Here is a 26,570-nt window from a genome sequence, read left to right as displayed (position 1 = left end):
AGCTGTTTTCTTTTTCTGTCGCTCGTCTTTCCTCTTTTTTCTTCCTCCATCTCTCCCTCCATTATTTTGAAGTCTTTTTTCATCTCTTTTTGTTTCTCTTTTTTGTATCTTTCTTTCCTTTGTGATCTCTACCTTTTCGTTTTATTCTTTGTCTTTCCCTCCATTATTTCTGTCTCTTCTTCCTCTATTTTTTGTCTTCGTTCTGTCTTTTTTCCTCCGTCTCTCTTTACTCATTCTTTCTTTCTGTCTTTTTCTCTCTTCTTTATTGTTCTTTCTCTCTTTCCTCCTTTATTTCTTACTCTTCTTTCTCTTTTATTTCTTCTCCTCTTTGTCTTTTTCTTAATTTTCCATCTTTTTTTGTCCTCTCTCTTTTCCTTTTTTTTAGCTGTTTTCATTTTCTCTTTCTTTCTCTCCTGTCCATTTATTCCATCCCCCTCTTTCCTTTCATTCTGTCTTTCTTCTTCTCTTTCCCTCTATTATCTTCCTCTATTTTTTGTCTTTCTGACTCTTTTTTTCCTCCATCTCTCCCTTCATTTTTGACTCTTTCTGTTTTTAGTCCGTTTCTCTCTTCTTTATGGTTCTTTCTCTCTTTCCTCTTCCTTTTTTTCTTACTCTTCTTTCTCTGTCTTTTATTTCTCCTCCTCTGTCTTTTTCTTCATCATTTTCCATCTTTCTATCTAGTTTTCTTTTTTCTTGGCTCTTTTGTTCTTTTCTGTCTTCTTTCTTTTGTCTTTTCTTTTTTGTCCGTTTCTCTTCTTCTTCCCAGACTCCAGATGTTGTTAATGAGTCCAGATGTGATGATGATGATGATGATGATGATGATGTGATTTCAGCTTCATTCTTCTCGTCTCCTCTGAATTCAGCCACATCATTATGACCACCTGCCTGAAGCTCTGGACCGGATCTAAAAGCCTGTTTATCGTCGGTGTTTTCTACCGAGTCTCTGAACTTCACGTAAAACGATGTGCGGCGAACAGCCACAAGGTGGCAGCACGTGAACAGGTGTTTCACCAGCGCCGTCTCTACTCATGATGATGATGAAGATGAAGTTTTTAGCAGGTTGTCAGGTCTTTGGGATACAGATGGAAATATTCAGCCCTTTTCTTGTCAAATAATTGAATACATTAAAAAAACATAACAGGAACTAGTTTACATTCCTCTCTCTGCTTAGAAATCACCCCTGAATGGTTTGTAAATGATCCAGAATGAGAATGTAAGATTTATTTTAATCAAGTTTAGAGGCCAGAGCTAAACAAACTAATGAACCATCATGTGTCTGGAAAGATTCATCTTCTACGAAAGTCTGAAGTGTTTATGGATCCCGATAACTTATTAAAAACAGAATATTATTATGTTGAATTTTATTTATTTTATTATCATTTGATTAATGGTCATATTTTGTGTTTTAATTTTAATTATTTTGTAATGTATTAAAGTTTATTTTATTACATAAATTTGTGTTCATTGGATTTTCTAATTTTTTATTTTATTACATTGTATTTATATTTATTCAGTTTTCTCGTTTTAAAATGTTTTATATATAGGTTATTAAATCTTTTTTTATATTATGGATGGATTAATGTTGACTGGCGCCCTCTATCGGTTTGTTTATCAGTTTTTGCAGGTGTCATTTGTCATTTCATTATTTTATTTATTCAATTAAAGAAACTTTATTGTGGAAAAGACGACTCTGATCGATCGACGCGTGTCTTCGGTTCTTGGATTTTTCTTTTGTTTGTTTTCATCCACGGTGAATTTGTACCTGATGTGAGTAAAGCTCGCGACAATTAATACGAAGCCGGAAGTAATAAAGTATTTACATTTACAAAATAAAACCTGCTTCTGCTTAAGTTCTTTCGGAATCAAGATTGTTCTTTTTTTTGGAAAAAATCCTTTTAATTTTAGGACAAACTATCATTTATTTTATTTTACTTAATTTTTGTAGTTCGTTCTGTATTTTTCCTCTTTTCCTCCAAAAGTTTAAATTTATGTTTGTAAAGAGAGGAAGAAAAATGCATGTTGTTATTTATCTGGTCATAAATCTACATTAAAATAAAATTTATTGTGATTAAATTTGATTTGAATGTTACTTTTTTAAACAAAAAAAGATAGATGGACATATAGACGCTTTATGATACTTTTGATGAACTACATGGGTACAAATAAAAGTATTGAGGTAAAAAGTTTGAAGTGTATCAGTGAAATATGCAAAAAGATGTTAATAATATACAAATATAAGCTATAATAGATAGATAGATAATTTATTTATCCCAAATTGGAAAATTTCACAGTTGCAGCATCAATGTACAGGCACTCTGCACCATACGTAATAATTTAAAAAAAAAAATAAATAAATAAAAAAATGGAAAAAAATATAATATATTTACAAGAATTAGGAAATAAATCTAAAAAAGAAATTGACATTTTTTTAATAAATACAATTAATTAATTAGATGAATATTATTATTATTATTACTATTATGATATATATTGTTTGACATTTTCACTTTTTTGTATATATATAGATATAGATATAGATATAGATATATTTTGTTTGTAATTTTATAGACTTTTATTTAGAAAGTAAGTCCACCGGAAGCGGCCCCTCCGCCGCGGCTCGTGTTTGTATCTGACTTTTTCTTTTTTTTTTTTTTTTTTTTTTTTTTTTTTGCGGAGCTCCCAGTCAGCGCCGCTGCCGCACACAGAGAGCGACGCTCAGTCCCGATTCACACACTTTGGATATATTTTTTTCTTGGAGGTTCCGCGGAGAAGAAGCCTGGAGAAGGGGGAAAAAACAGACGGAAAGAGCCGGGAAACAGACACTTAAAGTCGGGTTCTGAGGGCGGAATGGCGGACCGGGACCCGGTGCCGCTTCCTGCGGAGGTTCGGGCCAAACTGGCCGAGCTGGAGCTGGAGTTATCCGAGGGTGAGTGCTTGTGTTCCGGCGCCGAGCTCGGCGGCTGTGCCCGGCTCTGGTGCTGCTGCTGCTGCTGCTGCCACAAGTTCAAGTCCACATTTATTAACACATGCACACACGTGCACGCGCACACATACATGCACGTGCACAGACTGGCTGCTGTGATTCAGATGCAGAGGATGTGGAGAGACATGGGTCCACAGTTTTTATTATTATCATTATTATTATTATTATTATTGGACAAATTAAGACCTTTCCTGTCCTTATCGTTGGAAAATAGCAGCTGTCATCTCAGGTTTTATATCAAAAAGTGATTTTAAAGCCAAACTGAGACCAGAACTGAGGCGTCAAACTCATTTCAGGTCACACATGCAGACATGTGAAGAGCAACGGGACATGACTTCAGAAAAACAATGCTATTCCTCTTTGGTTCTTTTGGTTCTCTGTGTTGAAACTGTGTGAAAAGCTTCGGGCGCCCGTTGGTTTTTATTGGAGAAACATGCAGTTAATGCTCCTCTGTACGTTTGACACCTGTGCACATATATGCAAAAAAGAAAATAAAGCCGAGCGTCCGTCAGAGGAAAAGTTAATGCCTTGAAGCCTTGAAGCTGAGATTTATTTATTCATTTATTTCTTTTTTGCTACGAGCAGCTGCTCCAGACTCAGATGTGTTCACGCGGAGTCTCTGAGGAGTTTGGACGGGGACAGTCCAGAGCTTTGTGTTTGGTTCTGGTCGGTTGGAAGTTTGTTGGAAACCCCCCCCCCCACCTCCTCCCCTTAGCCTCCCCCCTCCCTCCCTCCCTTGTGTGTGTGCAGGCGGCGTGCACAGCTGTTCCACTACTTTTCACATGACACACCGCGGCCGTGCAGCAGCTCAATGATTCCCTTTATGTCCCCAGCTCCTTTCTACTTTTTATTTATTTATTTATTTTTGCAAGATGCTGAAACGCAGCCACCGTATTGATTCCCTCATTAGCTCCCTCCTCCCCCTCCTCCTCCTCCTCCTCTTCTTCTTCGTCTTCTTCAGATTGATATGTCACATTGCTGCAGACTCACTCTCAGCCTGGAGAGTATCACAGTGTCATGTTTCAGCGAGGAGTGTTTTCGCCTGCGTCTCGTTGGTAGTCGGCTCTGCAGGACTCAGCCATGTATGGAGACAGAAAGAAAGAAAGAAAGAAAGAAAGAAAGAAAGAAAGAAAGAAAGAAAGAAAGAAAGGAAAAGAAGGAGGTTCAAACTGCAGCAGTGATGGAGGGGGAGGAGGTGGGGGAGAAAAGGTGACACAGATTCCTTTAAAATGTTTTAACGTTGGGGGGAACGGGGTCAGACGCAGAACGCTGCATTATTTCCACGCTCAGCTGATGCTGTGAATGTAAAGCTCCACGCATCCCGCAGACTTTGACCTCATTTTTCAATTTCCACGCATCATCATCCGTCCTCCTCCTCCTCCTCCTCCTCCTCCTCCTCCTCCACTTATCGGCTCGTGGGCGTCGTCAGAGCTGCTGCTGCTGCTGCTGCTGCTCGCGGGTTCCTACGTTTCCCAGAATGCCCTCTGAAGGCCTCCCGACCTGCTGGACTGACGCTGACCTGCAGAGCCAGTCGATCGGATCGTTTGGGGGCGGGGCTTAGCCTCCTGAGACCCGGCGTCCTCATATGGGGACGTTAGGGTTTATTGTGGCAGCACATGTTTGTTAATTCCTCTTAACTAGACACTAGTCGGTGTAAAAAAAAACATGAGCACAAGTCTCTAAAACCTCGTCAACTTTTACAGTGGAAACTTTTCTAGTTTCACAAACATAAACAAATTCCATCAATACTAACGAGCTATAACTTCACTAATTTGCAAATACTCGTTTGAGGACACTAGGACTTCATTATTTGCATTTTTTGTATTTTGTTACTTGTTGGTGACTTTTTTATTATATACAGTGACATAATACCCATGTCCATATATGAGGACGTAGTTTTTTTTTCTTCCTGTTCAAAGGTGATGCTTAGTTTTTACAGTGCTTAGGTTGTACTCGTCCCAAAAACCTTGGAGACATTAAAGTGCATCGCTCAGGTGTCAGGAGGTTAATGTGGTGACGGACAGAAGACGTTGCACTAAACGTCTCTGACTGGTTGGAGGAACATCTGCGTGTTTTTATTCTTTTCTTTTGGTTGAAACGTGTCTCGTCATCAACTCCGTCAAACCCGGATGTTCTGTTGTGTGTTTTAGTTTCGTTTCCTTGCTGTGGCCTAACCCTGTCGTCTCCATGGTTACCATAGGGGCATAGGGGGGGACACTTGTCCCAGAGTGAAGAGCCCGAACATTGGAAAAAATAAATAAATAAATAAATGTTTTGACCTTGAGTGCTAAGTTGTTCCACTCCAGAAATGTTCTGGTCATAAACTCCCTGACCCTCTGTGGAAGATTTGTCTCCAGGAAACTTTTCTCCTCTTTTAAAACGCTCAGTGTTTGTTTGTGTTGTTTGCAGCCTTTTTACTTTGTGTGTTGAACCTAGTTGGTAGAACTGAATGATGATGAACTTCTACCTTCACAGACGTCCACAGTCGGTTATTTACGACCCGCTGCCTCTGGTCAGCGGCAGGATTTGAAATATCGTGACTTCGAGGGCGTAGATTCGTTCTGGATCTGGTCCTCGTGGATCCGTAGACGCACACGTTCGTCGTCTCTCGGTTCAGCGTCGATGCTGCAGGTCGACAGGTTGCCCTGAACTAATCTGGCTGCTGGCTTGAATATTAAGCTCCGTAGTTGAGCCCAGATAACAAGCTGTCCACCTCAACACGCTACAGATTACACACCCACACACACACACACACACACACACCAGGATAACCTCGGCCGGCCTTTGCTGCTGTTGCTGTTCTGGTGCTGATGTAGATTTTTGTGATTTCTGTCAGTACGTACGGTTAAACCTCTTTTGTAACCCCCCTTTGTTACCCCCTGCAGTGTCTCCACAAACCCCTGATGAAGACCTATGGTCTGGACTCAAAATGACGTCTTTTATTTCTTTAAAGCTCCTAAAGCACAGATTCAACAACAGAGCTTCTATGTAAATAACAGGTGGATTAACTGAAGACCAGCAGCGTCATAAAAGCAGATTATCGTTTCTGAAGAGTCGAGTTTGCGTGTGAACATCAAGTAATCGTTAATCAATCATTAACCTTGGTCGGGACAGAGTCTGAGCGGCTGTGACTGAGAACAGTTTCCTCTGACCAAATGTGGACGATCCGTTTCGGTTTCAGGGCATAAAATCAGATCCGGGGTAAAGTTTCCAGTCGGTTGAAGAAGCCGCTGGTTTGGAGGCGATGGCGGCGGTGGAGCGGGTGCGGCCCGACCTTTGGATGTGAGCCGGGAACCAACTGACTCTGATTACCGCGCCTCTGATTGTGTTTACGAGGCCGACGCCGCTTCCTCGCTCACGTTCGGGAAACGATGTGATCGCTGGCTCACTGATTACTCTGACGTTCAGACGATAATCTGCATAAATGAACTTTGCTCTTATCAAAGCGACGCGATGCTAAATCTGTGCTCCAGGAGCTTTAAAGAAAGATAATGAGACGCAGAAGCTTCAGGTGGATGTTGTGCATTTAACCTGTGATTATCAGAGACATGAGTTCATGATCTGATCACATGCACACCAATGAGCCACAACATTATGACCACTGACAGGAGACCTGAATAACATCGAGCATCTTCAGAAAATTCAAAGTTCTGCTGGGAAACTTTTGGACCTGGATTCAATCGTGTGGATGTTACTTAGACCAAAGAGCTAGAACCCCAAATATAGACCCACTCATGCAATGACATGAGTGGGTCCCCTGCAGGATGCAGCATCACCAGGTGTTGACCCGACCTCCAAATTCACTAGATCCCAAACTGATCAAGTATCTGTGAGATATTCCACACAGGATAAGTTCTCCTTTGCTGTTTATTTCTTTCATTTATTCGCTTTTCACATCCACAGAAACTCTTTTCGCTGCAGGACAATAAGCTCCAACGTTTGCTTTGTTCCTAAACCTAAAAACCTAAAAAGCTGGAAAGCGGAACCTAAAAAGCTGCTGCTTGCAGAGTTTGAAGATGAATGCGGGTTTCCTCTCCTGCATCGTAACGTCTCACCTTTCCACCGCCGGTTGCCATGGAGACGTTATTTTCTCTCCTCCTCCCTGGGAGATTACGACCTGTGGGGACGGAGGAGGATGGAGGCTGGTTCTGCTTTCACTCGGCGGGGACGCCGCCTCGTGTTTGGCTCGGTGTAAATCTCTAGCGCTGAGGATCGCCTCTTCATCTCGGAGGCTCGGTGTCGGCGTAAACAGGACCGGGGTTAGGTGACGGTCGGCCTCTCGAGCTGAACAAACACTCTGACGCTGCAGCTGGAAAAAAACGTCTGGGCTGAAGGAAAATGTGCAAAGTTTTGAAAGCCTATGGGGTCGTAAAACTAAAAAACTATGTGAGCTCACAGAAGAACGTGTACAAGCGATCCTTTCCAGGAAGGAAAAACTAAGTGAATGTGATGTTTTCTTTTCTCTTCAAGCAGCAGCAGCAGCAGCAGCAGCAGCCGCGGTGGCGGTGTGGATTCCCCAGAGGGCTAACGTCGCCTTTATCCACAAACACTTTTTCGGCTCAATGCAAATCATCTCTCTGCAGATTTTTCTTGTCCCTGAGCACACTTTCTCCTTCTTCTTCCTCTTCTTTATGAAATACTTGGTGGATGTGGATGTGGCCGCTATAGGAGTTAAATTATTCACATGCATAGGATAAAGTGGTTTATCAGAGCACGTCAACCTTTCCTGGATTAATAAAGCTGGGAATTTAAGCATAAACACACGGTGAGGTTGAGCGATAAGCGTCCTCCTCCTCCTCCTCCTTCTCTTCCTCGCTGCAGTCAGTCCACATGTTTGTCATCAGCTGTCATCCGTCCTTGAGTCGGGTGGCATCTCTCGCGGCCGCATAAATATTCATCCGTCCTTGCTGTCAGGCTCACGGCGCAACAAATGTGAGGGCTGGAAATGTCAGCGGGGTGGACGGGGAGAGTGTTTCCACACCCGGCTTCAGCTTGTCAGCTCTCGGTAGGCGCTCAGGGTTACGGTTAGGTTTAAGGTTAGGGTTAGGGTTAGGGTTTGACATCCAGGAGGAGCTACTACATCACGTTCCTCTGATAGTCAGAATAAACCACCTCAATCAGGAGAGACTGGTCACAAGAAGTAACTGTGGCCTTTAAAACATTGAAACCACCTTCCTAATATTGTCTACGTCTCCAAAGCTGTTCTGGCTCATCAGTGAATAGACTTGGGCCTTCTGAGGTCGTCCTGTGGTGTCTGGAAACAGGATGTTATTAGTGGGGGTCGTCCCACAGATGCTTCAGTTTGGGATCTAGTGAACATGGAGGCCAGGTCAACACCACACCTGTGTGGGGCGGTGGAGGGGCCTGGTCTGGTCTAGTTGGGTGCTACATGTCTAAGTAACATCCACACGAATGAATCCCAGGTCCAAAAGTTTCTTCAGAACATTTAATTGTCACAAGATGGTTTGTCCGGTTTGTCATTAACTTATCCTGTCAGTGGTCATAATGTTATGGCAGGTCGGTGTATATCAGATATCCGGGTGGAACCCTTGACACTTCCTCTATCATTGATCCGGTCCTTGGTCTCGCTCCTGGTGTTTAACCATGTGAACGTAGCCAGTTTTGAAGGATAATTCCAGTTTGTCTCCACCTTTAATTCTCCATTGATGAACTTTAATGACGTCTCTATGGACTAAATATAAACTACTACGTCTTACTTCACGTAAACAAACCAGGATCCCTTTCAGTCTGAGATGGAAAGCGCCCTGTTGAATTAAATCACCACCGCTCTTTGTCGTCAATACTTTTACGAACTGAGATCTTCATGGACCACGAAACATCCGTCTTGCTTGTTCAGGCGCTTTGGAAAAACCAATCAGCATTAACCCAGTGAGCAGGGCCTCAAAGCTCAGCAGCTACCGATGCAAAAAAGACTCTCAATCACCTAATTGGCCTCAGCGAGAGGGCGGTGATGGTAATAAAAAAAAAAAGTTGAACATTCATCCAGAATCAACAAGTGATGAGTTTACAGTTCCCAGACTGTGGTGATTATTTGAGGAGTAGATTTGTGGGATAGTTCCAGCTGATTGTTTATTTTGAGTTGTGTGTTTTTCTGTGAATGTGTTTGCTGGCATTCTCAGGCTTTGTCTAAGGCGGGGAAACTATAAATTCCCGGCAGCCTTCAGAAATTCAGCGTAGAAATGACTTAAAAAGTCAATCGATTTTCACACAAGTCCTGAAAATAGACAAAGAGAGGGCAATGAAACGAGAGAATGAATCATTTGTCAACTGAATATTTCCGGTAGCTGCTGATCCGTCGTCTATAGCGGCTTGAATGAATGCAGCTTCAAAAGGTGCTTAAAGAAAGACAGCTGGACTCGCAGAGTTCCTCGAAAACATTTCATCCGAGTAGCTTCTTTATTCACGAGAGACCGGTGGGAAGGTTTAAAAAGGAAACTCTGTGGGTAAAACCCATCAGAAACTTGGTTGACTTGTTTCTGTAAGAACCAAAAAACTGGTGTCGCTAATTTCCATCAACGTCTGGGTTCTTACCTGTTGTTAAGGAGGCGGACTGTGAGCCCAAATTAAGATAAACTAAATAAATTAACAGCCCATGACAAGTAAAATTAAATTTGTTAATCACAATGATGCTTCGTAGTCTTCCAGTAAACAGATCACGTCACGGCCACTTTTTTAAAACCTCATGTTTGTGCTCTCGACTTTTAGATCCTGGAGATAATGGAAAATTATTTAAATAGAGTTGATCAAACGAGAGTGAATGTATTAGTATATTCTATAAAATATACGTTTTCCTCGTCCATTCTTGCCAAAACAAGTCCGTTGAAACATGCTAACCGGCGTTTACAGGCAACGTTGTTTGAGATGTTTTGCCTCCAGCTAAGCCCCGCCCCCTAAAAAACATCACACTGTTTACAGACTGTGAAGGGGTCTGTAAGACGTTCATGTACTTGAACTGCACAGGCCGCAGCTATTTGTCACGTTATTATGGTAATTTAGTATCCTAATTAGGGGGTTTTACTTTATTCAATTTGTGGGAAACTCCAGATCAGCTCTCTGCAAAAAAATGTTTGTATCTTTGGATTCCAGGCTAAAAAAAAAAAAATAAAAAATTCTTCTTTAAGTTCTCCCATAGACCAACAATACACAACCTTGTCTCCACAAAGTATTGGTGCGAGAGCCTGGTTAAGTGTGGACGAGCAGGTTGTGGATGTTATATCATCCTCAGGAGTTAAAGTGGATGAAGTCACTCTCTGACAGCTTGAAGCAACGTAACTGCTGTCGGAAAAAATGTCCAACGACCGCGTGCAGATCTGCAACTGTTCCCCCGCCATGCTGCTGCTTCTCTGGGAGGTGATGTCATCTCTGGATCGGGCCGGGTGGGTGGGTGGGTGGGTTGGAGTGGGGGGGTCGGGGGGATTTGGAGAAGTGACAGGGAGGAGTGTGTGTGTGTGTGTGTGTGTGTGTGTTTGAGGGGTTGTTTCTGCCAGATTGCATCATTAAGCTGCTTTCAGACCGGCACTTTCAGCCCCTCTCTTCTTCTTCTTCTTCTTCTTCTTGCCTCTTGTCGTTGAAGCCGAGGCGCCGCGAGGGGGCAAAGAAGAAAAAGCAACAGCCCCTCTTCTCGCCCTTTCTTCCCGTCTCGCCGGGAAACACAAATAACAATCCTCAATCCCGCTCTCCATCCTTAGCGTCGGCTTTGACCCACGCTCACCTCGAACCGTGCCTCCGATGGAGGCTAATTGCCCCCGGCTCCGGGTCCAGATGCTGCTTGTTTAAAGACTTTCCGGTTAGTTTGTTATCAGGTTCACTGTTGGGTCGTGGTTAATGATCCCAGAGGGTGACACTGTTGCTCCAGCGGCACTACGAGGGAGGGGCCCGGCGGCGGTTGCTTCAGGCCTTTTTTTATTTATTTATTTTTTATATTGTAGAAGCACAATGAGACTCTTAATCCGTTTAAACTGTGGAGCTTTATTAGATCTCTGCAGAGGAACGAGATGCAGAGTTCCCCCGGGTGATTGATGTGGTTGGATTTTTCTTTCACTTGTTATTTGTGCGTCTTTGTGGTGTTTCGTGAGCTCTTTAATGCACCTGCTTCACGGGTGTTTAATCATATCTGGGCCGAAAAGAAGAAAATAAACCTTTGTGTTTGATGTTTCTTTCCCCGCCTCATTGAACGTGTCCGTTTCTGCAGGTGAACTCTCAGTACGTTTACATGCACGTGAAAAAAATTAATTATTGCCTTAATCCGACTTTAACTGGACAACTTAACTTCCAACTAAAATCAGAGTTCTCCTTATCGAGTTAACCCTTTAAAAGCATGTGGTTTTCCAATTACCCCTAACTCACAGTGGTTTGCACATTGACAAAATGCAAAGTCTGGCTGAACACTGAGAAGTTGTGCTTTTCGTGACATCTCAAGGGTTTAACTAACTCAATTTTTACCAACAAACTCTTAGTTTCCTGCTGACAGCAGTGGTGCATCATCATTACCGTAATGGCAGCTTTTTTTTTTCAGAAAGCGCAACCTCCTAATTTTCAGCCACACATTCAAATAGCTTACGGTAATTCAAATACCGTAAGCTAGCTTAAGACACCCAGATAATGTGAATGGAAATCCATTTTATTGGACTTGTAGATACCACATCAATTGAGCTCAGTCCGTTCATTTGCATAATAGGCGCAAAAAGGACAAAACAAAACCACTAAGTTGCTCTGCTTCGACAACAACCACTAATCGCTAAACCTGCTAACCTCTCTTCCACTTCTTCCTGTTGTCCAACCAATTATAAAACACGACGTCACCAACAAACGAGCACCTGACGTCACCTGCAAGCACCAGTTACTCAGTTGAGCAGATCTGTTACCTACACCGGTCACAGAAGAAGAAGAAGAAGGTAAACAGAGCTGATAGAAGAACCACCTGAGGGATAGCGCCATCTTATCTGCACCAGAAGTAGTGAGCACATTAAAAAGCTGAACTATTATCCATCTTGTTGTTGTTTAGATGCCAGTCTGACGCATGAACGACTTTATTATGTGACGTAATAGGTCAACCAGGAAGGGGGCCGATTTAACCCGCTGACAAGACACATATCGCCACCTAGTGTGGAGGAGGAGGACAAGTTCCCGTCAGTTATTGGATTTTCTCCGTTGCATGTAAACTGGGACGAGGATCACGTCCAGAAAAGTCGGATTTAGAGCTTCTGAAACACTCCTCTTCAAACACGGTGACTCATCCACTAATGCAGGAAAAGTCTTTGATATATAGCAGTGTTGTGGAAACAGGTGTGAGAGCTTATTTCTGATGTTTTGTGGCTTTACGCTGACGGCAACTTAAACAAACAGCTGGTGTAGGACGTTCAAGTGTGACTGAGCAGGATACTAACTCTCTAACACAGTCTCTGCTCTCTTTGTGTAAACAGTAACATGACACCGTAAAAAAAAAAAGAAGCCCTACAGTTAACGGTGTGATAGAGATCAACAGGTCTGTGCAGCTCCTACCATAAACACTCAGGTGACCGTTTAGGAGCAACTAGCTGAGACAAAAAGATCCGTTTCTTTCATGTGTGTGTTGAAAACTCGTGTTGTTATTTGTTGTTAAAGTTTTAATCAAGCCACAAAACGTGACACCTTTAAGGCTCCTTAAAGACTAGAACCGATAACTGTGATGGTCTGATAATATCTCGTTATCTGTCTGTGGTTTCAACCGAGCAGCTGTAAAACTGACATCAAGCAAAGGCAGAATAATAACTTTTACTGTGAGCTGTGTCTCGACGACTCTTCTTATTGCCCCATTTTGTTTCTCTTTCGAAGCAGGTTTCTCAAGGTTGCAGAGAGTGAACTTTGACATATTTGTGTATCTCATGAAATGTTACCCAATGATTGGACATACAGCACAGACACAGAATAGCATTAGCAACCATTTGTAGTTGTGTATCTACTATGACTTTGGTTATAGTTCCGTTTTGGTCTCCTCCAGCTTCACGTTTCTCGGGTTTCCTGGACGGTCACCATTTTATATTACGTCTCTGTCTACTACGTCTCTTCTTAATGCTCCATTTTGGTCTCCACCTTTCTTTAACTGTTAAATGTCAGACTCAAAGCCGTTTTTTCAAGGATGCAGAGAGTGAAGGTACATATTTCTGTGCCTTATGACATGTTACCGAATGTTTGGACTGGCTACTACGACTGTGGAGGTCACTCAACAATGATCCATCCGAACTACCAAATAACAAATGGTCCATAAACGCTGACATGTGACCATTTATATAGACGTGATTTCAACGCTGGGAAATTACAACACAATATACTTAAGTATGACCTTTTGGTACACAGCTCCAACGGCTTAGAAAAGTGGATTATGATAAATGTAGCTTAATAAAAGATGCTAACGCTAAGAAGATCGTTACTGAGAAGTAACGTTAGCCAAACAAATATTCTGTTTTATTGTTACTTATTGTTGCACGGACACAGAATAGCATCACCAATCATTTGTAGTTGTTCATCAACAATGACTCTTGTTATTGTTCTTGTTTTGGTCTCCTCCAGAGAAAATGTTTTTTAGGACAACCATCAAAAGCATCTTTAACTTCCTTTTGGAGATGTGTCTCTGGTTACTACGTATCTTCTTAGTTCTCCATTTTGGTCTCCACCACAAAAAAAAGTAAACGTTACCAAACATTCGGCAGCTACATCCAGCAGATGTAGAATAGCGTCTCTGTCCATTACTCTGGTTTGGTCTCCACCAGATTCATCTCGTTTCTCTTTAGCTGCTAGATGCTACGCTTTATGTAGGTTTCACCTTTCGCTACTGCGACTCTTCTTGTTGCTCTATCTTGGTCTCCACCAGAAAACATATGTTCCTCTTCCAGCTGGTAATGTTCCCAGCTGAATTCTGTTTAGAAGAAGCTTTGTGCGCTTTAATTGTCATTTGACTTAAAATGTGAGGATTTCAGATTCACAATTTAAGGCACATGTGAGCAGGAACAAAAACAAAAACAACAATACATAACAACATATAAAGGAAACTAAGCCATAAATGTTTGAATATTGAATATCTGATACTTGACTTGTCCCAGAAGATCTAGAAAAACACCTCGGTCGCTGGTATTCATCAACCGCTCCTGCAGACACGTGTTACGTGGTGGTTTTTGGCTAATTGCTCGTAAATATCCTGACTTACCGCCCCCCCCCCTTAGTGCGCTGACAAGCACGTATGGCAGAGGTCTCCACAGTTACCTGCTGCCACGGCGAAAAGATCAAACCGAGCCGCAGATAGTTTAAAGCAGGCAGCTCTCTGGGTCACAGGAGGAGGCAGGCCGGGCTGCACACAGCGAGTACGAGTGATGAATTCCATCTGTGTCACAACATTTTTTAGAAAAAACTCCTCTTATCCCTGGAATCTGACTAAAATTGCCCTCATCCTTGAAAACATTCTCCAAACTGGTTTAAACCACTTTTAAGATTAGAGCGCCTTTTGCCTTTCAGAGACAAGAGAAGGGGGTGAAGAAGAAGAAGAAAAAAAAACAGAGTAAGAGGCGAGGACGGATAAGAGAGGCATTGTACTGTGAACGTTAACAAAGCCACGGGCTGCTGGAGCTGAGAGCCGGGCAGTTGGAGGTTTTGGCTGCTCGTTTGTCTCTCGGTATGTCGGGGTGATAAACTTTTGAGCGGATCCAAAAGAGCCTGCCAGGAAAAGAGCTGCCTGGCAGATTAGCTGCAGCACTACGTGGACAACATTTCACCGGAGAACCTTCCAAAACACAGCGCGTAAAGGAGGCTGTGCTGCAGCAGGTCGGGCATTACTCAGCCTGAAAAGTCCCCAATAATTCCAGCTGTTTCCACAGTTCAGACTAATGGAGGAAGATGGAGCGACCTGCGCATTTTCTGATGCAAACAGACCTCGATTTGAATGATTAGATACACAATCATAAAATGTTAATTAGGAAGACAAATATATATATGACAACAGAGGAAAGACGTGTTAAAATACCAGACACCAGAGATCTCTGGAACCAGTGACGACTTTAGTTTTAAATAAAATTATTTAGACACTGGAAGGAATTGATACTGAATTGGATCTGGAAAAGCTCCCTGAGTGGGAAAATGTATCAGTAAATACAGGAAAAATGTGGATCATCAGAACAAAATAAGAAGTCAACAATGATCCATAGAAACTACCAAAAATAACAAATGGTCCACAAACATTGACATGTGACCAGAAATCAGTTCTCCTGATATTTATATCCTGGTTTCAACACAGGGAAAATACACAGTAAACTGAAGTATGACAGTTTGGTGATTTATCAACACAGCTCCAACGGCTTCGTCCCAGAGCACCCCCTTATTTGGAAAAGTGGATTAGTCTCAGTTTCAGTTAGTTTTTTTTGTTTTTTTCCCCAGAATATACAAACCACAGACTGTAAATAAAGATGGAACAGCTCCTCTAAAGTGAAGCCAAAGCAAGTAGAGCTCCCCCTGGTGGCTGGAGGCTGCAGTATAGGTCATATAAGCTCCACCTCCTCCACGTTAGTGGGCGGGACTTGAGTGGAACTAAAATACACGTCAAATATATGTTTTTCAAGGATGGTTTCAGTCATTTTAGGTGGTTAATATAATGTTAATGATTTTTTTTTGTTTTAGTTTGTTATTTGATGCAGTAGAAACAGGATGTGACATAATAATAAACACTGAACTACAGTGTGTAGTCCAACAGAGCAGAACGTACTGTTAATTAAACTAAAACGACAGAGTCTGGCTCCAAAGTTTCATCTTGGTGGCGCCCGTATCCCCAGGAAAACAGCGTCAGTTTGGCCAATGTAAGGAAGAGGGGACACATGGTCCATATTTATATACAGTCTATGCTCCACACACACACACACACAACACATTACCTGTGTGTTTTAATCAGTTGGACTGGTGTGATTTTATTCTGCTATACCCAGGTCTAGAAACAACGTCAAACTGAAATTCCTCTCCTTCAGCTCAACCCAGGTGCCTCACAACTAAACACAGAAACCGTCCAACAAAGCAGAATGGAAATAAACTGCTTGAACTGATTATGTTCTCATTCAGTGAACCGCAGCACGATGGCATGAAGTCAAACGCTGCAGCTGAACTACAGGAATCTGGAAATCAGACAAAAAAAAAAAAAAAAGAGTCCGAGCCGTTGCTTTGCTCTCGGCCTACAGGTGGAGACTTTGTCGGCTTCTTGTCAAACTGGTGCAGGAGGTGCAGTCTTCAGATTTTTCCTCCTCCCTCTTTGTATACAAACCACGTCGCCTCCACTGTAAACGACAGGACGGTGGCAGTTGGGGAAGTCTGGAGCGCAGCCAAATGTGGCTGTGGCCGCTCGTCGCAGGTTTACAGTGCTCCAGATGGTGCTGTTCTTTTATTGGACATGTAAATAAAATAGCCTCTGTACATGACAAACAGAAAGGCCTCTCGCCTCACCTCTCCCACCGTGGTCGCTTCCCTCTGAGTCTGAGAGAGGTGAGAGAGGTGAGAGAGTGGAAGGTGACAAACCGAGACGTTGGGTTCCAGCTCGGTTCATCTTTTCAAGCGCTTGTTTCAACGGCAGGTTGGAATAAATGAAATAAAATAATATTCGAGGTGTTTGCACGCCCACCGACATGAAAACCAGATATGAAAGAAGAAGAAGAGATGTCTCCACATGGATCCCAGCTTGGTTCCTCTTTTCAAACACTGGTTGTTTTTCTGCCTCCATGTTTCTGTTCCTCCTGGAAACTCCTCTCATGAGGTTTTTAGTCCACATGCTCAGAGAGAACGGATTTATTCCAACATGTTCCTCTGTTTTCAGTCAGTTACCTGAGACATTTTTATTCTCATTAACAAGTGGGATATTATTGTCTCTATATATATTGTCTATATATATAATGGTCTCATGATGATCCATCCACTAGGGGTCTCCCGATCCGATATTGGCTTTGGATATCGGCCCGATATCAAACAAAGACTTAGTATTGAATTATAGTATTGGCCTATATCTAATATCTCCGACATACGCAGCTCTTCTAAGCAGCAGCGCGTGCTAAGGTGCTAATAAATTAGCGTGGAGCAGGAGTGATGTCGGCCGTGTGGCAGGATTTTTACTTCAAGTCCCAAAAAGACGCTGCAGTTGGTTGCATTTTTTTGTTTTTTTATTAGATTTAGTGACGATCTTCTCGTTTCTCTTTGTTATTTATTTCATCCAGTTGTATAATGTTCTTAAGTTTAAGGTTAAACTGTTGGTTAATAATGAATACGTCACTTTCTCTCATACCTGCTGTTGTTGTGACTGTTGTTCAGGATGCGTCGACAACATTCACTGTACTAGTTTCACCCAGTTGCTTTTTATTGTACGCCTGTGTGTGTCTGTGTGTGTGTTTGTGTGTGTGTGTGTGTGTGTGTGGACCTTTTTTATATTCCACATCTGCTCCAGTTATTCTCAGTGTTTGGTTTCTGCAGTAAAAATGATTTTATTTCCCAGCACCGGCGTTAAACTTACAAACGAGTGAGTCAAGGGGTCGACAGATGAAGCCGCAGAAACCGCAGCTTGATCAGCTGGATCTCTTAGCTTTAGCGTGAGCTAATGCCTCGTATTAAAGCAGGCCGCCGTTGTGTAACTTTCTGAGAGCTTCGCAACGTCGAGTTCACTGGTCACACAAGCGTCTGAGCTAAACATGTGGACACATTTACTCTAAGCAGCGCACTCCAGTCCCGGCTAACGCGTTAAACGCAGTGGGGCTTAATAAGGAGCCCCCCCCACCCCCCACCCCCACCAGTTGCCTGGTTATGTATGAAAACAAACCAAACGGGGCCTGTGTAACACAAGCCACTCGTCTCAAAGGCTCATTTGAAGCGGCGCAGGAGAAGTCAGAAGATTTCTGGGGATTGCACAACGAGGGGGCGGGTCATCTGACTCCATTGATGAGCAAATTGGGGGGCGTGGGTGAGGTTCGCTTTGCCAAGTAGAGGATACGGAGTTTTGTTTTTAGACTGAAAGGAGCAAATGATCTAATCCAGCCCCCGCGTGGAGCGCAGCATCCGACCAGAGCTGGAAGCTTTCGCCTCTTGTGCGTTAGCGGCGAATCATCCATCTCCATCACGACCCAGTTAACCGGACTCGGATAATCACTTCAGTGAGGAAAGACGCTGACACCCCCCCACTCACACTCCCTTTTCCTCTGTGCATTTAGACAGGACGTGTGCACGTTGACAGATGAAGCAGGTCAAGAAGGTTTCCCCCCTTTTTTTTAGGGGTCAGAAGCTGAGGCGCTCTGCACTGAACGGCTGCCACTCACCAGGCCCTTCGCTTCAGTGCTGCAGCTTTTTCCCACCGTCTCATAACGATTCACTGGCGACGCTGCGCTTCCTGGTGACACGGAGGCCAAAATGTGCAACTTTTTAAATACGAGGACGTGGTTCTTGGAGTAAAAGCTGTTATTAAAACGGACAAAGTGTCACAGTTCATCCAAAATAACAGTGTTTTATTGGAAATTATTATATTCTAATAATAATAATATTTATTTCTGCAGCATTTTGCAAAACAACTTTACAAAGTTCTTCACAAAAATGTGAAAATCTGCAGATGTAAAAACAGGTGCATGAAAGAAAATAAAAGTAAAAACTTTACGAGAGTCAGCTGATCCTTGTATATGTTTATTCATGATTGTAATTATTAGTTACAGTCAAGAATATTATTTAACTGATAAAATAATTAATGAAACAAAAAAATTAGTTTATTTGTTCAGGAAAATGAGTCGTTATTACATTACATTATATCTGTGAGTTTCTGAAGTATGTGAAACCTGCTGTCAGATTCATTTTACTATATATATATTATTATTAATATTATTAACGATGATTCAAACGCAGCTGACTGAAACTAAGTCCGTGTGTGAGTTTTTATCCAAAGTTTTTAATATTTTCTACTTTAGTGGCACAGTTGAAAGAGAAAGACACAGAGGACATTAAAGTGGACAAATCTCCACATAAAATGTTATAAGATCAAGAAAATGGTTTTAAAAAATCCCTCCTCGGTCCGTTCAGTCTGAAAACCAGATCCAGGTATTTACAGGGCCTCTTCTTATCTCACACCTGGAGCTGGGAAAGGTGTCGCGTTCCACTAACCAGTTCCTCTTTCGCGTTTTACATTTTAATTTACATTTGAATCCAGAGATTTGAGCAGGTTGAGTTCTTCTTTCTCTTTAACGGCGACGTCCTGCAGTCGAACTCGTGACCTTTCAGTTCAGAGAGTTTCCCCGACACCACACCGCCGCCGCTCTTCTTCTTCGTCTCAACTGAAAACCTGCAGCGTTTTCATGACGCCGTAATCTTCCCGAGACTGTTTCTCTTTGTTGGCGGTGGCGGTGTTGATTACGCCGAGATAAATCCGCCCCCTGGTCACGGAGCTCAGTCAACAGCATGAAAATGCAAATCAGCTTCACTCTCTGCTCAGGAGCCGTCAACGGTAAAAAGGTGTCAGTGGTTCTCGGCGCAGAGAGATTTCAAGATTACAACCTTGAAATGAAAATTACACAAAGAAAAGAAACGAGGAGACAAACTGCTGCAAATGATGAATTAAAAAAAACACAAAAACAACAATCCCCTGAAATATGTCTCTGAATGACAAGGAGACTTTAAACGATTATTTGTGACTGTGAAGCAGTTTAGTTGTGGTTGCGTTCACATGTTTTCAACTCTGTTGAGCAATTTTCCGTGACTCGTCATCTGCTGGTTTTGGAGCCAGTTAATCCTGACATCATGAAAGCATCACGTAATCTGGTTTCATAAAACAAGGCGACATGAGTGGGAACCAAAAGATGGCGACTTAAATCATTTAATCTGCATCAAAGAGCTTTTTTTTGTTTTTAAACTAGTCTACAGAAAACAGAAAAATAAAACATTTCTTTGCCGTCTTTTTTATCTCCGTTTTGGTCTCCTCCTCCTTCAACTTACTCACCAGCCAACTCTGTCTGTGGTTTGACACAAATATGTTTGTGATGGAAAGAGAAACGTCAGACACAGACACATTCAAAACAGTGAGCTAAAAGCTAAATGTGGATCTTCATCGGATGCGTAAAATTCGTTGTCTTCTTCCCACTTAGTAGATTTACAAAGTGACGACTAGCTCTCCAGCCGCCATCTTGGCAGCGCCTGCCTCCACCCAAAACAAAAACCGAAACAAATCCAAAATGGTCACATTGGCCTATAAAAGTCTACAAACATGTTTATTTTTAAGTTTTTACTTTTTAACGTGGAAGCTCAGTGTGGATTGACTCCATCCTCTAGTGGACGTTTGAGGAAGTGCAGTTTTTCAATTGTTTTGCCCTTATCCATCAATGTTCATCACAAAAAAAATTGCTAAAGTTTACTGAGAACGGTGGTTCCAACGTAGATGCTCTCATATTTATAGGAAGTGACAGTTATGAGGAAAGGTTGTTGTTCTGTGTGATTTTTATTATGATTTTGCGACAATTTACATGTCAAAATAAGTCAACTAGGTCCAAAACTGTGCTCATATTTTACATCCTGTAACCCGTGCAGTGACACTGAATACACTGGTGGTCACAGCTTCATGATTTAAGACTCTGCTCTGCTTTGACAGGGGTGCCGAAACATTTTCTAACCTCTGTAATATTTACCCAAACATCCACTCATCCCGTCTCAAACTCAACGGTGACACATTCTGGACGAACGCCTGAAAACGTTGCGAAACTGAACGGCCCCGTATTTTTGTTCCTCTGGCACATTTACCAAACTGAATGTCTGACACTTGGCTGACACGCGGTGATATCTACGCTACGACGGGGCTGGGGAGGAGGAGGAGGAGGAGGCGTCTCTGCATCAGTGATCAAACCTACGATGCTCTGCCACGTTCGGCCTCATCGTGGCTCCGCTCCAGTCTGCTTTTTGGCCGATGTTTGTCGGTGTTATCTAAGAGTTTGGCCGAGTGCGATCTGTGCGTGGTGGGAGCTTTTCTGTCTGTGTTGTGTTTTTATTCCGTTTATCTGCAGCCGTCGTGTTTCTGTCTGATAGCGTCTCATCCAGACAATCGCCCCCCCTCACTCTCTGCTTCAGGGACATTAACATGCTGCTCAGGTTGGCTCCAGATTTATATATATATATATATATACATGTATGTATGTGTCTCCCAGACAAAACAGTGTGTAGGGGGGTTTGTGTTTGTCTGACTGAGTGAAAACATTGTGTGAGCCCTGACACTGTCAGCGTAGAGACTCTCTTGTTTATCAGGCCATCGTCTTATCCAGTGATCAGAGCCAAAACGTGCAGCCAGCGTTCATCTAAACAGCTAACTGAATGAAAAAATGTAAACAAATAAGTTAAATTCCATCAACTATGAACTACGCTCACTGGCCACTTTATTAGGTACACCTTGCTAGTAAAAGTTTAGGCCTTAATTCTTGGTGTCATTCCTCAGAGATCTTGGTCCATATTGACATGACAGCATCACACAGTTGCTGCAGATTTGTCGGCTGCACATCTATGATGAGAATCTCCCGTTCCACCACATCCCAAAGGTTCTATCTATTGGATTGAGATCTGGTGACTGTGGAGGCCATTGGAGTACAGGAGAAACCAGTTTAAGATGATATGAGTTTTGTGACATGGTGCATTATCCTGCTGGAAGTAGCCGTCAGAAGATGGTTACACTGTGGTCATAAAGGGATGGACATGGTCAGCAACAATACTCAGGTAGACTGTGGCATTTAAACCATGACCCCCCCACCATTACACCACCACCACCAGCCTGAACCGTTGATACAAGGCAGGATGGATCCATGCTTTCATGTTGTTTACGCCAACAAACATCACTCCATCATAGTGGGAGTGCTAATGTTGATGAATCCACTCAACAACCAAAGACACTGCTCTCTGTCCACAAAGAACATTTGAGACAATGTTTAGTGGACAGATGAGACCAGAGTAGAATAGTTTGGTTTAAATGTTTGGAGATGAACCAACACTGCATTCCAGCATCAGAACCTCCATGAAACATGGGGGCGCTAATGTCCTGGTTTGGACCTGTTCTGCTGCATCTACTCATCACTGATGGACCATGAGTCCATGAGCTGAATGTGACGAGAAACTAGGATCATGGAGGAAGACAATGAGCTAAACTAAAGAAGAACAAGACAAATGTTAGGAACAGGTCAAAGTTCGGAGCTGAACTGGTTCTGTTCTGAGGAAACGGATCAAATTCCTCCAACAGATCAGCAGTGACCATAAACATTTATTTACAGAGAGCTCACAGCAGATACTGGAAACATGGAGTCACTGACTTTAACAACTCACAGGTATGAACACGTGATAAAGTGTCTTAAAGACATGAACACAAAAGCAATTGCCATTAAAAAGCGACTGGAGCGGTAGAATAAAAGACAGAGACGATCCATGCTGGTAAAGAGAGGGACAAATAAATAGGAACCCAGAGCGGAGGTGACGGGGATGGACGGGAATAGAAAGACGAGTGAGAGGTTTAAAGGCGGTGGCCTGAAACCTGAAGCAGCTCCGAGGCCGTCCAAGCTCGGAGGTGGATTTGCGGCCTCGTGAGAGGATTTGTGAAGCTCGGGTCACTTTGGTTTGTGATGAGAAACCAAAGAGAAAATCTATAAACACACGGAGGACGCCGTTACAGCGGCCGCATACTGTTTATATGGCCGGCATGTAAACACATTCTGACAGGACTGTTGATCTGTTCGTCTTCCACAGCCTTTTTAGACAGATTGTAATGTTTAGTTCATTTATTATCCAGACATTTGCACTTACTGCAAGTGGAAAAATGTTTAATAGAGTTTCTACCAGAGGTTCAGGTTTTGTTTACAGTCCACAGACTCTAGGTTCAGGTTCTCTGGCTGCAAGAGATGTTCAACGATCCAAAGAGGAGACGAACTAAACTGAAGAAGGATTCCAAAGGACAACTAATAGAAATAGAAATCTGCCTCAAAAAAACTGAGGCAGACATTGCAGTTTTGCCAAATTGAGCAGCAGACAGTCAGAGTGTTTCATAATGAAAGTGATGCAATTTAACGTTATGCTTGCAAGGTTTCATGACTTTTTTCTTTGGATATAATACCTGATATTGCTGCAAAAGGTTTCTCACCTGAAATACTTTCCTGTCCATACGTCCCAGAGCCGTATATTAGAGAGAGTCTGTCCACCTGCAATCACCGGCGCCATGTTTGCTACATCAGAGGTTAGATTCTACAGTGTAACCCTATCGGGCGGACGTGCTATGTTGATATAAATGTCTTGTTTACCTTCTCCTCAGACTCCTGTATTCATCCATCACCCTTAAAATGTTTAAAATTACTCAGAAAAATTATAAATACTCAGAAATACTGTCAATTACACTACTGTTACTTAGTAATATCATTAGCATTAGCATTAGCATTATAGCATTAGCACGCTAGCTGTAATAACTCAGTAGTAACCGAGGTAAAGTTACGTGTCAATTAAATGTGTCTACATGGACATAAATTACATGAACAACATGGGTTTCACAGTATATATGACGCTAGCTGCTATTTTTTCCTTTAGTCTAGATAACTAGCTAGCATGAGGTTAGCATAAGGCTAGGTTAACTTCAAACTTCATTCATTTGTAAAGTGGTGTTTTTGAGATCAAGATTCACGTTAACGATGCTATGACTTCCTACTTTCCGATTTAAAATCTTAACAAACGTCACAGAGAGACATTGATATTTACCTCTATGGGTGAATATTGGTTAGATGTATCCAACATGGCGCCTATGAAACATGTGACCAGCTCAGGACCAATCAGCATAGAGGGACAGATCAGATGGTCCATTACCTCGTTGGCCAGACTCTCTGTAATCTCTCCATATAAACGGCGCCCTCTTGTGGTAGTCGCAACCTCGTAAGTGGAACTTTTTTCCCGTAAGTTCATGAGTTTCTTCCAGAAATGGAGTTTTTATATTTTAATTTGATTGCTTTTTACTTCTCCAGCTTTGAGCTACTCGCTGGTTTACTCGTTAAAGTTTTATCTTCGGTTGCTTCTAGATGCCAACAGTTGCATAGCAGCATTGTTAAAGTGTTAAAACTCGAACGTCAAACATTTTGTGAACAGGAAAAGCGAAATAAGTAGGATAATAATTTAAAGCGTGGATCATCAGCTACTTCAACACTGTTTGATTGCTGTGAGGTTAAACTCAATGTGCACATTTTTCCACAGATGGGAGTTTTAGTCTGGAGTAGCCCGGTTTATTCAATTATTAAAGTATATGTTGTCATATTGGAGCAGAGTTCTTGTTTGAGGAAACAAACTTAAATAAAGATCTTTTTAATCCCTGGTTTGGAGAAAGTAGTCATAGGAATGCAGTGATATGTAAACACGCACACAAGAGAGAGTGTTGGTGTGTGCGCTCACACAGGAGGCATTTGTGTAAATCCAGGATGTCCTGAGCTGCCAGGCAGATGAGAGGATTAAAGCGCTAGCGGTCGGCTGACACGCTGCAGACGACGAAGCTTGCGTGCTGAACGTAATGCAGGACAAAAACGCATCGACAGCTCACGGCGGCTTCAGGGTTTCTGTGTTTGCTCTGAAGAGACAAAGCGGTGAACGTACGCTCGACACACGCGGCTTGTTGCAATTTAAAGACACTTTATAGACAAGGATTCAACAAAAAGTGGAACATTTATAAAACAACTTAACTGATGAAAAGGAAATCAGGGTGGATGGATGTCGTGAGGGGAGATGACTTGATTTAGCTGCCAGATGTGTCCAGAACTGAATCTAAAGTGAAGACGGGGAACCAAGTTTAGTTTGAATGTGACAAAAATAATCTCAGAGGGACACACAAGGACACTACTACACAGTATTACTACAGCATTGTGTGGGTAGTAATACAGAAGAAATTAGAGGACATGAGCTCAGTGTAACTAAAGGATAAGTCAGAATAATAGTTTATATCAGGACTATATGATCACAAATAAACACGTTTACAGTTGGATACAAAACCGGTTCTGGTTGCTAATTGCTAATTTTTCAATTTGGAAAGTTTACACAGAACTCACATTTTTAAATTATTATTAAGGGGCGTGGCCTCTTTGAGTGACAGGTTTATGTCCTCACAGGTTCAAATCCAGTGGCCACATGAGGCTCCAAAAATGAACAAATTCCCATAGACCCCTTGTTAAAAAGCCAAACTTTATATTATTATTATTATTAAACATGTTTATAGCCTGGTACAAAAAACAATTTTGGTCCCAATAGTTTACTTCACTATTTATGGCGGCTGTACTGGGCGTGAATTTCTTTCTGACTCATTCATTTAGTTTTTATTAAGATATAAAATTTTGCGTAATTAAGGGCGTTTCCGCTTTGAGTGACAGGTTGTGGAGAGCTGGGTCTCAACGTGTCCATATTTGGAGTTTCCGAGTGTGGGCGGAGTAAAGCTCGGCCAACATGGCGACGGCAGGCTCCGCCCACTTTGGGCTTCATTTACGAGGTTCAGAATCCAACGCGTGACGTCACGATGGGTTTGTCCGTAGTATAAACATTCACTGGTTGATACTCGTCCTCCTCAGCTCCACTAACGCTCCACCTCTTTGACCATTTTTGGGTTATGTGAGATTTGGGTTCGAGTCAGGCGAAACCAAGATGGCGACGGCCATGATAACCACACTGAGCTTAAAAGACACTTTTCAGGAAACGTCATGGAGCGTTCGTCCATCTTTATAAACAGTCAGTGGTTGGAAGACGTTTGCTTAAAGAGGTTTTTTTTATGCAACAACTCTTTGTTTTTCTTTATGACTCATGAACATTTGGTTTCGACTTCATCTGTGTTTAAGACGTCCAGATGTTTGCTTTATATTAACTGGACGCTCCTCATAAACTGCGGGGAGTGGATGTAAGAGCACCATGTTTACCGTGTTTATTCTGCCTGAGAGTGAAATGCTCCGGTCTGTTCCTCTAATGGCAAACATGGCTGTAGTCGTTCTTTACCCAATTAGAAGTTTTAAACCTCGTGCTTTCGAGGTTAATGCCTCCAAACGTATATTTCTGGTGGTGCAATTAGACGTTTTGGTGATTAAAGCTTTTCGATATGTCCCTCATTGATAGGTGAGCTTCTGTTTATCTGGCTTTTATCTAATTAGACTCGGTGGTTTTGGATCTAGAGTCGATAGCTGACCTTTACAAAGGTCGGCAGAGGGTCTGCGGCTCCTTCTGGTGGCCTTTAATACGTAAACCCTCCCTTAACATCTCAATTAAACCTCTGCTCTGTCTCTGTGTCTTTTTCTCCTCAGCGTTTCCTTTTTTCTCGCCGCCTTCGTCTTCCTGCCTCCCTCCTCCCACATCTTCCTCCTTCACATCAGTCGACCCCATGTGACTCATATCGTCTCTTATTTTTTTTTTATCCTCTCTCATTCAGAAACCAGCAGCAGCAGCAGCAGCTGTGGGGCGAAGATTTCTCAGAAATCCATTTCTTTCCTTTTAGAAATTAAAAAATCTGAGCTAATTATTTATAACTCCGGCCTCTCCTACATCTTCATCTCTTTTGCTATTCAACATTTTCCCTTTT

The 26,570-nt window shown here is 42.4% G+C and overlaps 1 protein-coding gene across 2 annotated transcripts in view; it reads left to right on the top strand.

Annotated features, from left to right (window-relative positions):
- Positions 1 to 2,671: 2,671 nt before the first annotated feature.
- The window catches only part of LOC125010882 (disco-interacting protein 2 homolog C), a 189,275-nt gene continuing 165,376 nt past the window's right edge, over positions 2,672 to 26,570 (top strand). For both annotated transcript variants that reach the window (XM_047589782.1, XM_047589781.1), the window contains exon 1: positions 2,672 to 2,926. In XM_047589782.1, the coding sequence (XP_047445738.1) occupies positions 2,848 to 2,926 (79 nt within the window). In that variant the 5' untranslated portion in view covers positions 2,672 to 2,847. The remainder of the gene's footprint in view (positions 2,927 to 26,570) is intronic.

The sequence above is a fragment of the Mugil cephalus genome, chromosome 7 (genome assembly GCF_022458985.1).
Source record: "Mugil cephalus isolate CIBA_MC_2020 chromosome 7, CIBA_Mcephalus_1.1, whole genome shotgun sequence".
Lineage (NCBI taxonomy): Eukaryota > Metazoa > Chordata > Actinopteri > Mugiliformes > Mugilidae > Mugil > Mugil cephalus.
The sequence above is the reverse complement of the archived record's forward strand: the minus strand, read 5'-3'. Positions and strand labels throughout refer to the sequence as shown.